The following is a 14,013-nucleotide window of genomic DNA, read 5'->3' on the forward strand; positions in this document are numbered from 1 at the left end:
TGAGAACTTTTTCCTCTGCCACTATTCCAAGTTGACCAGGCATTAATGCTGTCCTGGAAGACCTTTCTAGGATGATAAATGTTTGAAGCTATCTTAATAGTCTCTGTGTAAATACAGAATGATTTTTCTGTGGGTCTGCATGAGAGACAATGACATCTAGTGGACAAAGAACAAGACTGAGAGTGAAAGCAAAGTAAGAGTTCTTAATTACAGATCCCTTGTTTCTTTTGTTGTCTTCAGCAAATCCTAACTTCCAAATACTTTGTTTTCTCCTTTCATCCTTAATCTATTTAATCTAGTCCAAAAGTTCTAGGAAACAAGGACTGTTTTTCACAGTACTTATACTCTGTCTTATACCTATAAGTGTATAGGTACAGACAGACGTACCTCTGTCTGTACCTATACACTGTACAGGTACTATAATATAAATCATAATTTTGCTACGTATATACATATGTTCAACCAACCACCAAGATCCAGACAACAAATCTTCGAATCAGAGAATGACATATAAAAGGCAGCAGTAATGAAAGCAAATTGCTAAGTTATGATTGTTGTAGGATGACACTCGGCAACCCTGTTGTACTGAAGCACATCATAGGTCATGTATTTTTTCTGCATCACATCTCCACAAAATGTAATAGGAATATTCCATCTGTTTCTTACTCAAGGAACGTGTACTTTCTTACTTCACATGTAAAGCTCATAGCAGATTTGGAAGCTGAACCAAGGCTCTTTCAAATCCCAGCTCACAGCACTAATATCAAAACTTTTCACTGGATTCAGATGAACAAGGCTTACATTAGATTCTGCTTTTGATTAATCGTGTGCCAGTATCACAACTGCTCAGGTACAGAGTTACCAAAAGGTTAATATCTATGGACTTTTTTATTTTTTTTACCCTATTAAGGAGTTATCCTAGGGTATACAGTATTTCATGTTTCCTGTCTTCTTATTAAGATTCTTCTTCACAACGCAGATTTACAGCAGAATTTGATTTCCGGACATATGATGCAGAGGGAGTTATACTATATGCAGAATCCCCTGACAATACAGCATGGATCTTGCTTGCTCTTCGTGATGGGAAGATTGAAATTCAATTCAAGAATGAATTTGGAACAAAAGTCACCAGTGGAGGCAAAGCCATTAATGATGGACTGTGGCATATAGTAAGATGGGTTTTCCTCTCCCCTTTCCTTCCTTTAACCCACTATGGGAACATTCTGTCTTGATAAGTAAAATAGGGAGAAATTAAGCAACTATTAAAAAGGCTTAAAGTGGTGCCCTCAATCCCAGATTTAAAAATCAGCCAAGGAATTCACAAGGATGCCTTACACCTGGGAAATTGTGGCACCTGTTTACGATCCAGAAAGAGGTAATTACCACTAGCTGGCAATATAGGAATTATTCTTTGTAATCATGACGGAAGCAGCAGAATATTAAAAAGTGTGATTGCATTGTCGAGTACTATGTTTAGATAGCAAATTTTACATTTGCTAGACCAGAAATTCATCTTGTTCTTCAAGCTTGCTCACTTACACCAACTATAAATCACACCAAATTATTAACATCAGTTAGATTTTGTTTGTTTGTTTTTGAAGGGGAGCAAGAGAAGCTAGGACTCTACATAGACCTCCTGTTTCAGTTCGGTACAACTTTCTTGAGATTAAAAATCTGCTTTGATGCCTAATAATAGCGGGAGCAAACACTGAACCTATTTTATCTACGTCCCATCTGAAGATTCAGTCTTCTGCAGCAGGTTGCAGTGATATGGAGAACTGTATGCCAAATGTGGATTGGATACAGAGCAGTTGTGGAAATCAGCTTCTTGCAAACTCTATAGCACATAAAGCAAACTAAGCAGCTGCACAGGTTTTCCCAGGGGTAGGATGGGCATGGAATGGAAGATCATGCTCCTGTTAGTGTCCATGGATATGGACAGTTGTCACGATTCAGGTTTAAATATGCTGTAAATGTTCACTGCATTAAAACTATTTTACAAGTTATAAGTTTAGAGAAACATTAGTAATGTTTCATACAGTTATATGTAACTAGTATTCAAAATATTCTACATGTTTTTGTGTGTATATATGTAATTATTTGTGTTTAATTTTAGATTTCAGTTGAAGAACTAGAACACAGCATCAGTGTAAAAATAGCTAAAGAAGCCGTGATGAGTATTAACAGCCCAGGAACTCTTTTTAAACAATCACAGGGTTTCTTGGAAACTAAGGTGTACATTGCGGGATTACCTCGCAAAGTGGGCAACACTCTTGTTAAACAGGTAACTAAAATAATAAGACTTCATTGATTAATACTCTTCTGTTATTTGTTTGGTTTTGTATTGTTCACTTGGTAGTCACAGAGGAAGGAAGAGTGGCATGGAATCTATTTGGAAAATAAAAATCAGGTTATTAAACCACTGTTTTGAAAATAAATATGCATGAAGTTTTGTAGTCTGTCTTCAGTTAGGTTTCAGTTATAAAACACAACACTTCCAGTCGAATCTTTCAGGATTCTGTAGCCTGTTTCCTAACATAGCTTTAAGGTTCCCTAAATCACCACTACTCTGCTGTGAGAGCATTTCGGAGTGGTCCATATTTTTGGTGCTGGCTTTTGCTGGGCTCTGAATAGGTATGGAATTCACTGTGCAGGCAGCACAACGAGCTTTAATTTTTAATAGGTTTTATAACAGCCCAGGCTAGACAAGGCCCACGATTCTTTCAGTCTTCCATCCTCAGCACCTCTCTCTTACGCTGGGGATGAGAACCGTCAAGTTGTTGCAACTGTCTGCTTCTCAGTCCGGGAGCCTTCAGACTAATTGTCAGTCTAAACAGAGGCAAAAAGTAACTGTACAGTAGAGGCTACACCTTTTTTCTTTTTTTAAATCTATTTTTGCTCAAAAGTGAAGCAGAGAGGAAAAATATGAAGCAATACAACAACATCCCCTTACCCAATGGAAAGTAATTCCAGAAATTTCTTTGTACTTTGGTACAAGGAGAACATGAAACCTTGAATGAGGAACAGCGCTAGTGATCATTGTCTTTCAGCTACAGAAAAGCTGTTGTGACCTAAACGAAAGGACAGCATGAGCTTTAAAAAATTGAAGCCATCTGTTTCGTACAGATCGCTAGCATCAAAATGGGAAATGCTACTAAATCAAAAATACCTTTTGAAGGCCGAGGTACTAAACGCATGCCATTTGTTTTCTTCCGGCATCAGTGCTGTAACCGATAGCATTGGCTAGCAAAAAAAAGTTGATATGTAAAGTAATGCCTTATTATTAACATTTTAAAAACAACTTTGAATGCAAACACCTACTGCTGTAATTCTTCTACAGATTAACCCTCGGCTAGATGGGTGCATTCGTGCCTGGAACCTGATGAATCAGGGACACTCAGGTGTAAAAGAAGTTATTCAAGAAAAACAAAGCAAACACTGTTTAGTAGCAGTGGAAAGAGGATCCTTCTACCCTGGCACTGGAATGGCAAAATTTCAGATAAACTATAGTAAGTATTTTTCTGTCTGTTTCTATATTTTTGCTGGAGTGGTGATGGAACTGATGAATTGTTAAAGAAAAAACAAAAAAAGGAAGAGCCACACACAAACTAAGCTACATAGAAACTGAATACGCCACTGCATCCAGCAATGATTCCCATAACTTCTTTTAGAAATGTGCTCGAATGAGAATTCTAATCCCGTTGGTGTCATACATTTTATTTCTGAAGTGCTTTATATTAGGAAATGTATTCTTTATTTGCAAAGGATGGGCACTGTTGAACACATTCACTTTCCAAAGATCTAATTCTATCCCCTGTTCATCAATGGGGAAAGCTATCCTATTACTGACAGAAAAAGAAGACCGCGGATGGAGAAAGACGTCGCTGATAGTTTTGCGCGTGCAATTCTGCTTCTAAATGAACATCCTATCTAGAGGTTTTAGGTGCCTCACTTGCTCCTTTCCAAACCCAGAACTTTCTTGCCTGACCTCCTGCTCTAATTTCAAAATTTCCAATCCAGGATCTCCTTGTGCATACCTGAGAGCCCAAAATGAGACATCTCTTGAGCATCATCCCAAATCCTGTTGTCATTATACCGTTCCCCATCCCAAATGCTATGCTACCCTTCAGCCCTGCTCTGATCCCCAGTCTTTTTCATCCCAGGATTTGCTATTCTTTCACAGGTCTTTTCTTTAAATTCCCTCACGCACTCACTGAAGAAAAGATTCCTCCAGCTTTATATATTCTATGCTTCCCACCAACTTCTATCAGAGTTTCCTATGCCACTCAGGCTTCTTCAACTTTACTCCTGTTCATTCACTAACACCATGCTGCCATGACTCCTCCTTACCTTTGTGTTTGGGGTTGCTGCCACGACTTCACACCCTCTTTTCTGTTCTCACCCCCCCACATCCCCAAATCCAAGAGGCTGCCCACACCTACTGCTGCCCTTCTATGAGCTGGTATAGCCCACTGTCTCGCTGCCCATTTGGCTTTGTGTAGGAATATGACCCCACCTCATGTTTTAGGAACACGAGATGGGGAAGAGACACAGGAAGAAAAAGATAGAAAAGATGACAAATACGTCTTTAGATAGTAATTTTTATATTACCTTCACTATGAATGCATCATATGAAATTATATTTGCAGTATCTGCATATTCACTTTGTGTACCTGCGTATTCCCATTTTAATAGTGGAACTGCTTTGAAATGTAAAAGTGTATGAGAACTGCTAATATTCTACTCTTGGCAGCAATTTATGAGTTAATTTTTTGGGGGGTTGATTTTGAACTCACCTCTAGTAAATGTGGCACCTATTCCACATTAGAAATGAAGAAGGTAGAAAAAAAAAAAGTCCAATAAACACAGAAGATAAGGAAAGATGCAGGATTAAAGTTTGTGGGGGTTTTTTTGGTTTTGGTTGGTTGTTTGCTTTTTGGGGTTGGTTTTTTTTTTTTGTTTTTTTTGTTTTTTTTTTTTAAGACTCCTAGTTCTTTCTAAAAGTTCCAAAGTTCACTGCTTTTTCTGGAGATTAGTACTGTTTTTTCCATAGTGGCAGCAGATTAAATACTAATTTTTAACTCCATATTAATTTTTCATTAGCAGATGGATTTATTAATTTCAATTATTCTTTTTAAAACAGATAATCTTGACAGTGCTGAAGATTGGCTAATAAATGTGACTATGACTATTCGCCCATCCACAGACACTGGTGTTATGTTTGCCTTGGTTTCTAATGAAACAGTGCCTCTTGCTTTGTCCATAGTGGACTCTAACTCCTCTGACTCACAGGTGATCTTACAATTATTGTAGCAGCTGATAAGCATCTAAGTCACACCTCTTGTTTTTGTCTCACTTAACTTGCTACTCCATTTGTGAAAAATCGAACTAAAAAAAAAAAACTACTCACACCTACTTACAGTGGAGCTGGTAGGCTGCATTAATATTTTGAAGAGCACTTAGATCATATAGTGATGTGCGGAACATATATTAATGATTGCACTGCACAGCAGTGACTAAGCACCAAGCGGTCTTATGTCAGTTACTGTCCATTACATCATGTTTTCTTTGACCTTGCTTTTCAAATGCACAAAGCAGAAAGGGGAGTATCACAGAAGTAGAATGATGATATTATAGTAGTGGCATCATGTTAGTTTCAATTTATAAACAAATCTTTTTTTCCTTAAACTTCCATTTACATCTGTTTACATCAAGTATCCTAAGACAGATATGATTATACAGCATGGCTAACCCATGCTTTTGCCCAAACAAGAACCTATAGTGAACAGTTAGTTACCTTAGAAGCTGTAGCAGTACTCATTTTGCCCTTAAAAGAAACAGGATTTCACCTCAGAACCATAGCCAAAGATTTTTTAAAGTGAACATTATACATCAACTTTGGTAACTTTTCCAACTTAAGGTTCCAATTTTTAAAATGTGGCTCCAATATTTCCTTTTCTTATCCTTTCCTATTCTTCTACTTCCAAACTTAGAAGGCATCAGAGCCAAGTGTAATTGTGTGTTGAAGTTATATGCAACATCTTTTGTGACCTACCATTCTTCCATTTAGAAAATTATTGTGACCATTGGAAACATCACTGTTGCACAGCTGGAATCAAAGAAATTGTGTACACCCAGGAAAGTGCTGGTTGGACTTCTGGTAACCAGGCAGCAACTTGAGCTGTCTGTTGATTCACACACAGACCGAAGCAATACAGAGCAACTGTCTACCCTGCATCAAGCAATGATGGCAAATGTTGTTACCTACTTGGGCGGCCTGCCAGGTGAATTATATTTCTTTTCATTAATTTGATTATTTTTACAAGCCTGATTATATTCAGCCTTACCCAAGGAAGAAAAAGCCTACAGCTGTACAAAAAGAAACAGGGTTTTTTTTTTTTCCCCAGAGTGCTTCTTGTTTCATCCAGTCTATTCAGCTTTTGAGGGAGCCTGCTCTTCAACAGTAGCTTTATCATGCCCTTTGAAAGCCATGAGGCTCTCTAGAGGTCTGAATTTGGAAAAAATGTCTTGATTTTTGAGCTGGGGAGGAAAGAACATTGCATATTTCTGAAATGCCACCAGCTGGCACAATTTAGGAACTGTTTCAAGTATGTAAGAAAACCAGGCATTTGTAAGTAAAATAAGTGTGAGAAGTGCAGAAGGAGTAGCCGGAATATGATTTCAGCAATTAAACTCTGGGCAATAGATGACTGGCAGACTTTATGAGACAGAAAACATGTTGAAGCAGCAAATATTTTATTATTACAACATATATAAATAAATGTGTTTAAAATATATAAATGTATTTTAAATAAATATATTTAAAATATTACAGCTAGCTGCAAGTGTACCCCAGTCTTAAGACGTACAAGCATTATGGCCAGCAGGTCTAGCGAGGTGATTCTGCCCCTCTGCTCTCGTGAGACCCCACCTGGAGTACTGCGTCTAACTTTGGAGTCCCCAACACAAGAAGGACATGGACCTGTTGGAAGAGGTCCAGAGGGGGGCTATGAAGATGGTCAGAGGGCTGGAGCACCTCTCCTATGAGGACAGGCTGAGAGAGTTGGGGTTGTTCAGCCTGGAGAAGAGAAGGCTCCAGAGAGACCTTATAGCAGCCTTCCAGTACCTAAAGGGGGCCTACAGGAGAGATGGGGAGGGACTCTTTATCAGGGAGTGTAGCGATAGGACAAGGGGTAATGGTTTTAAACTGAAAAAGGGGAAATTTAGATTGGATATTAGGAAGAAATTCTTTACTCTGAGGGTGGCGAGACGCTGGAACAGGTTGCCCAGGGAAGTTGTGGATGCCCCATCCCTGGAGGTGTTCAAGGCCAGGCTGGATGGGGCTTTGAGCAGCCTGGTCTAGTGGGAGGTGTCCCTGCCCATGGCAGGGGCGTTGGAACTAGGTGATCTTTAAGGTCTCTCCCAACCCGAACCATTCTGATTCTGTGGTTATTTTGTGCGGGAAGTGTACACATGCTTATCTGTAAAATAGTTTGGCTTTAGGGTGAATCATGAAGAAAAATAGCACTGCCAGAGATGAAGATTTTTTCAAAGCATAAGATCCTCAAACTTGAGAGTTGGTAGGGGAAAGACACTACGGTTACAACGTTACTACTGGCAGGGATTTTCCGTGTCCTCTATTAAAGGTATTTTAAGGACAGTTAGTCACAATTCCTAAGGAAATCCTAAAAGGTTGATCAACACGGTCTCGAATGGACATCCACTTTACATGTATGTGGCAGTGTCATAGCACTGCCCCCAGTATAGCTGGTCTTTATCTGCAGGAGAAAAGAGTGCACAGCAGTAGAAAGAGGGAGGAATTGTGTATCCATTGGAGATAGTGTCCTTAGGCATTTCTTCCAAGGTGGTGTACACAGGAGAAGTTGGAATTATGTTTCCACCCTCTAGACTTGCTTGTCAGAATAGAAGTGAAGGGTTTAGGACAGTACCGCAAGTACCACAGCCTCTGTCTGAAGTGGTGGTTGCCTCAGCATCCAGGTCCAATGTTGGAATTTGCGTGTTCTCAACCAGTCTTCATACGCTGGTAATCAAGGATGTAACAAGATGTAGGCACCGAGTATTTCTCCTCTAATTTTGTTTTTGAATGGGTATGCAATATCTTGGAAACAAGGTAACCAGGTGAGTTCAATTCAAATTGGATGTGGAATGTGAAGGTGCTAATGATGCAGTACCATCACATACCACAATAGGTAAGCGTCAGTATTTTTGTGATACCTGCTCAATTTTAAAAGATAGGTGAAGTCAGTGTTTACTTAGTAGAGGTGAGTCAGTAGGTCACTGAGTCATAGTAACTTAACTAGATTCTGGTCATTTCTTAGACCTCTTCGTGATATTTAAATGATTGTTTCTAGTACATTGCCAGCCACAGAGTAATTGGCGTCTTAACAGCTAAGACTTTGGCTTCAGTCATGGATCCCAAATAGATAAGAAGCATTAGTTACTTGCTGCTCCTTAAAAGTAAGTGTAATCTCTCAGTTTTAAAAGTTATCTTCAACTTGCAAATTAACCCTCTGTATGTGTAAACAGTTTCTACTTAACAGTCTCAAAAAGCAACACAAACCCTACGTTATCCAAGGAACCTGCTTTCACAACAGCCTCTATTACCAAAAAGAGAAAAAATAATATGGGAAAACTACTTTAGGTCCCCGTGTACAGCCAGTTTGGTTACTCTGATTCGTTTATTCGTTCTGACGTACCCTTGAAAAGCCTCTGGGATTACCGAGCAGTATGAAAAGGTACGTGAAGAACCTCACAGTGAGCCACAGCGCAGAGAACTGTATTATTAAAGGCACCCAACAAAAATAGGCATTTCATGAAGACCAGAAGTCCCTGTTTTTGATATGCATTTCTCCGAACTAGTAACAGCATTGGGAGTATGCCTTTTTGTTAATTAATTCAGCACAACCAGTGCAGGCTAAATGAGACTTGCTCAGTTCTATGACAGCAGTGTTATCGCTGGAGCAAAAAAAGGCTGAAGGGCACAATTCCACAGGACTGTTTATGCAGTACCTCAGCTTACAGCAAAATAAAACGACAAGAAAGCAACATTTCTTGTTCCCCAGACCTTGAAGTTTATCTTCTAGGAAGGACAAGATGATTAACATCCAAAAAAGATGCTCTTGAGATCAGCTTCTAGGCATCCTCATTCTAGTTACTGAAGGTACTTGAAGCACCTTCTGCCTACCTTGTAAGAATCTAGTTGTACTCTAAGACCTCAAAACAATGCCTGCTTGATTTTGTGCTTAACATATTTTTTCCTGGAAGCATATCCATGACCTTATATTGCCATAATCCAAACAATACCTAAATGAGCAACAGATAAAGCGAGTCTTTTACAGAGAATTCACTTGGAAACAGCAGTAAGGAAGCTGTAAAACGTTCCCAGGGGTCCCCTATCTGAGAACTTGCAGATTTGAATCCAGAGTAGCTTTCTGGCAAAAGCAAGATGGTTCTTTCTGTGACCTCAAAACCCAAAGACATCTGTTTGTATGTCAGGGCGAGAACAGTGGACTCCATGAAACAAACTGTTGGTTCACTGTTGTTAATCCAGGAAATGCTACTATGAAAGACAGTCACATAGTTATGTTGCTGGACGGGAGAAGACTTCTAACGCATATTTCAAATTTTACTGACCTTTCTAAGCTTTGCTGACTTTATCTCAATCTTAAAGAAAAGGGAGAACAACTTAAGTGTTTCCTGCCAATTTGCTCTTTTCTCCCATGGATGACTAATGGCTGGGGAGTGGAGTGTTCCCCATGTTTTCGCTAATCTGAAAAATACATCAGAATTTGCATGCCTTGGCCTAACAAACTGAATGTGTTTCTGTGCAGATGTTCCTCTGGGTGCTACGTTAGTAACTGCTTTTTATAACGGCTGCATGGAGGTGAAGGTCAACAACAGACAGCTGGATCTGGATGAAGCCATTTCTAAACACAATGACATTAGATCTCACTCGTGCCCACTGATTATGCAGTAACCATTCAATTCTTAATTTAACTTTTTTCTTTCGGATACAATTTGTGTAATTAGTCTCATGCCATAATGAAGCCTGTATTATTTTATTCAATATGTGCCAGGAAAATAATCAACGGCGTGTTTTTCCCCCCCTTTAGATAGAACGGGGGGAAAATTTCCCTCTCTTTTCAGCTGTAAAGAGAGAAATGATGAAAATTCTGTAAAATGTTCTTCTATTCATATCAGTGATAAATCTTAAAGCTAGATTTATCTTTCATGCTCATACTATGCCCTTGATATATTTAGTTTAGAAAGTAAGTTCAGGAAGTGCTGTTTAGAACCAGTTTTACTTCTTATTTTTCATATAGCAGCATAAAGTTACAAGTTGCAAATTTTGGTTTTGTTTAGATTCAAATACATTACTATTCTCATTAAAATTTTCCAAGCATAACATACAAAGAGGAATCTCTACAGGTTTTGTAATATGTGCTTTTGATAAAGGAAAAAAAGTACTCCTGAATCCAGAGACCAAGCTCTTTGTGCATATGTTTACAAGTTGTATCAATATTGGTATCGCAACTTCAAAACCGAAGCGTTTTTCTAAGTAGCTCAGCTTTTGAAAATAGCTCTCGTTATACTGCACCAGCTTTAATTCTTCTTTCCTAGGAACCCAGCTTTAGACTTTTAACAGAGCTGTGGATCAGGTCAGGTAATTTACTTTCAAAGTGGATTAAAGTACACCCCAAGCAATTTTGGAAAACAAAGGAGATGGCGTGAAGGAAGGAGCTCTGGTCTTTTTCCCAGGACATGAAACTGGAATTTGCTGGGTAAAGCTGAGAAATTACAGCAAACGTTTCTTCCACTCGTGACAAATCTAGCACTCTTCAGAACGAACACCCTCTAATGGTCCCTCATATTCCCTTTATTTAGGTCAACCTTACATTCACAGTCCCATAAGAGATTTATTTGTGAGCCCTGTTACAGCTGTGTTTATGACATGCTTGAAAGCCTAAGTTTTGCTAGTAACATCAGAATGTAAGGCTGTATTCTGTTCAACCAACTTTAATGGAACAGGTAATTAGAAAAGTATTGTTTTCCTCAGGTGTGCTCATTTCAAGTATTTCTAATATTTCTTTAACATCCTTTGAGTGTTCTTTCCACTTCCAAACTCATTTTCACACAACCAGAAGTCTCCCTGTGCAGCTCACCTAGTGGTTTTGTTAACCTCAAACCAAATAAATAGCAAGAGAATTGCTGTAAGTGATGAATATATGCTCTCGTCCATCAATCAGAGAGACATTTATCTGCCAGGATTCTTGACCTGAGGTTTACTTTCTTCGCTTGAGACATTGAAGTGGAAATGTATGTACACAAGGATGGATTGTGACAATACTCATTTTGAGGATTGCCTTTCCCCAGAGACATTCCCAGTGACATTAGTGAGGTTTCTTTCATTGTCGAGTACTAACGTTGGTACATTGGTATTGCAGAATCTGAACCCATCTTTCAACATTATTGCTTTGTCTGAGGTTACTGTTAACTTCACTTCCCACTTGTGTCATGTGGCACACATCGGCCGGCCTCGGCACAGCCTCCCGGTCTGCCCAGCACCGCTTCATTCTAGCTGCCTATCAGCAGGAATACCGACCGTATGGCTGACACCCCGGGGGCTAATTGCCAGTGAACTTCTAGTTCACTTTTCTACGATGGCATGTAAAAAAAGCTTTAATTTCTCCAGACTCCACGAAGGGGAAATAATGACAGGAAAGTGTCCCTGCTTGCGCTTCTCCCACCGCAACACGCACGTTCTTCATTTGGGCCAGAGTTGAAGAGTGAGTTGACCGAAATAAGCAGGTTTTACATGCAAGGTGGAGCTGAATTGGGACTTTTGATATCAAATACATGTGATTACTTCATTAAGAGTATCTCATCAGCACCCTCTGAATTCTGGAAAGCCCTTGGGTCAGCCTCTTTGCCTTGTACCACAAACACAGAAACGGTGAGGTGAGGAGCACAAAGCAAAGTGTCAGCAATACTCTAAATGCTTATGTTGGACTGTGCGAACAGTAGAAAAAAAGTTTGTTTGGTTTTTGTGGGGTTTTTTTTAAGTGTTTTGTTTGGTTGTTTTTTTAAGTGTAATAACCAGTACAGAGATGAAATTAAAGGAAAAAAAAAAAAAATCACTTAATTTCCCCACACAGACACTATTTCTTTTTGTTTTCATGGAAGAATATTTTAGAGCATTGTAGTTGTAGTGAAGCCACTGCACTTTTTTTTTTTAAATGTAAAAGTGCCTCCCTATTGTAAGAATTAAATAAAGCAGCATTTGCAAGTTTCTTTTAATTTTAAGTTGTATTTGCATATCTTTGTTCATTGTCACTGTGCAAGACTTGTTCTAGTGGTCCCATAGCTTACTCATGAGATTCAGCATCAAAGAAAAGAATTGGCTCAAATAATATGCTATTCAAACAGGCATCCATATTCTCTAGGTAAATGTTGAAGTTTATTAATTGTTTAATATTGCCTGAGGAAATGAAGCTTTGCTTAAAGCTACACGTGGAAGAAAGATCAGTGAAAGTTATTGATTCCTGTCTTTTCTCCTGCATCAGATGTATTTCATTGTATTTTAGGTATAATCATTTCAGCAATGGCCATTCAGTGCTTATATGGAACAGCTGGACCTGCTCTGTGCTTTTTCAGCTCCTGTGCACCAAGTGATACAAATCAGCGTGTCCTAATTTCCCTGAAAATGAAATCTAGTCATGAAATTGGTTCTCATTTATACTAGAGCAGCTTCCTGTGTATATGCCTGATCTAGGCTTGTTTTACGTGCTTTAATGCCTGCATGTCCCCTGGTAGAGATAACTGGGTAGATTTTGTGCAAACACATTCTCTATTGATATTCAAGATTAGCTCTAGAGCTGTCATCTTCAAAGAAAGAGAGGCTAAACTGATTTTCAGTCATTCTAGTCCTGCTTATCACTGAACAATGCACTGATGGTCCTTCGATGTCATCAGTCACATGCACATGCTTAATATTTTGCTGCCTCAGCAACCTTGTTATATCAAAGTAACCACCCCGATTTGGGAGCAATTTCACGTTTCGTCTGCCAAAAGGGACCGTTGTGTACCAAAAAAACTAGATACAAGGAAAACCGTAAGAGCTAGTACCAAAGGAGCAAGACAGACATTGTTTTGTGAATAAATAAATGAATAAAAAGATGACTCCTACTCAGTCTCTGGTTTTGTCCCACCTTCTTTTCCTGACCACAGTCCTGCAGCAGGAGTTCAGAGCTAAGTGACCTTGGCTCCTGTCCTTTTAGGCAGCTTAATACCTGACATGTCTGTGCAAAAGTGCCAACAAGATGGAAATACTGTTGTCCTATCATTGGAAATCAAAAGGAATGTCTACAAAAACCTCCAAACTACCTACAAAACCTTAACAAGGTTTACTGTTCATGTTTTTAAAAAACTTCCTATCCACAAAATGACTGTGCCCCCGTTGTTACACTGAGCATAGCCCTTTGCTGTAAGGGTAGTTACATTTCAATAGGAGTATGTGAACAATCAGCTAAATCATCAGCTAAATCATCCCATTAAGGGAGCTTAGAATATGGCTTATAGACGCTTAAATCAATCAAGTGGTTGCAAATTGACACACCTGTATGTAATTCAGGACTTCATTTTGTTGTTTTTTAAAAAAAGTTTGAGGGGCTTTTTTGAGGAATTTGTAGCATCTCGGCAAATTAAGAGTGTGGAAAAAACAAGCAACAAGAAACCAGTATTGTGGAACATGGGTTTGCAGAGCCACAGATATCCCCCCCTTATCATTCAGGATGAGGACCATAGAAAATGCGACAACATATAAAGCAAAAAACATACACCACATGGGTGCATGGATTTTGGGAAAGTCAGACATGCAAAAATGCTTTGATAAGTACTGTTTGCAAAATTAATATTTTCATACGCAAACGTTAACATAAAAGCATTCTATGCAGCAATCTGTACCAGAAGATTTTCTACCTCTCGATTTTGAAA

The 14,013-nt window shown here is 38.9% G+C and overlaps 1 protein-coding gene across 1 annotated transcript in view; it reads left to right on the top strand.

Annotated features, from left to right (window-relative positions):
* Nucleotides 1-13,221, top strand: part of PROS1 (protein S) — a 41,050-nt gene extending 27,829 nt beyond the window's left edge. Inside the window, exons 10-15 of the mRNA XM_054198990.1 lie at nucleotides 980-1,169; nucleotides 2,117-2,284; nucleotides 3,341-3,509; nucleotides 5,144-5,292; nucleotides 6,071-6,284; nucleotides 9,852-13,221. Of these exons, the coding sequence (XP_054054965.1) occupies nucleotides 980-1,169; nucleotides 2,117-2,284; nucleotides 3,341-3,509; nucleotides 5,144-5,292; nucleotides 6,071-6,284; nucleotides 9,852-9,997 (1,036 nt within the window). The 3' untranslated portion in view covers nucleotides 9,998-13,221. The remainder of the gene's footprint in view (nucleotides 1-979; nucleotides 1,170-2,116; nucleotides 2,285-3,340; nucleotides 3,510-5,143; nucleotides 5,293-6,070; nucleotides 6,285-9,851) is intronic.
* The last annotated feature ends 792 nt before the right edge of the window (nucleotides 13,222-14,013 follow it).

The sequence above is a fragment of the Rissa tridactyla genome, chromosome 1 (genome assembly GCF_028500815.1).
Source record: "Rissa tridactyla isolate bRisTri1 chromosome 1, bRisTri1.patW.cur.20221130, whole genome shotgun sequence".
In the NCBI taxonomy this organism is placed as follows: domain Eukaryota; kingdom Metazoa; phylum Chordata; class Aves; order Charadriiformes; family Laridae; genus Rissa; species Rissa tridactyla.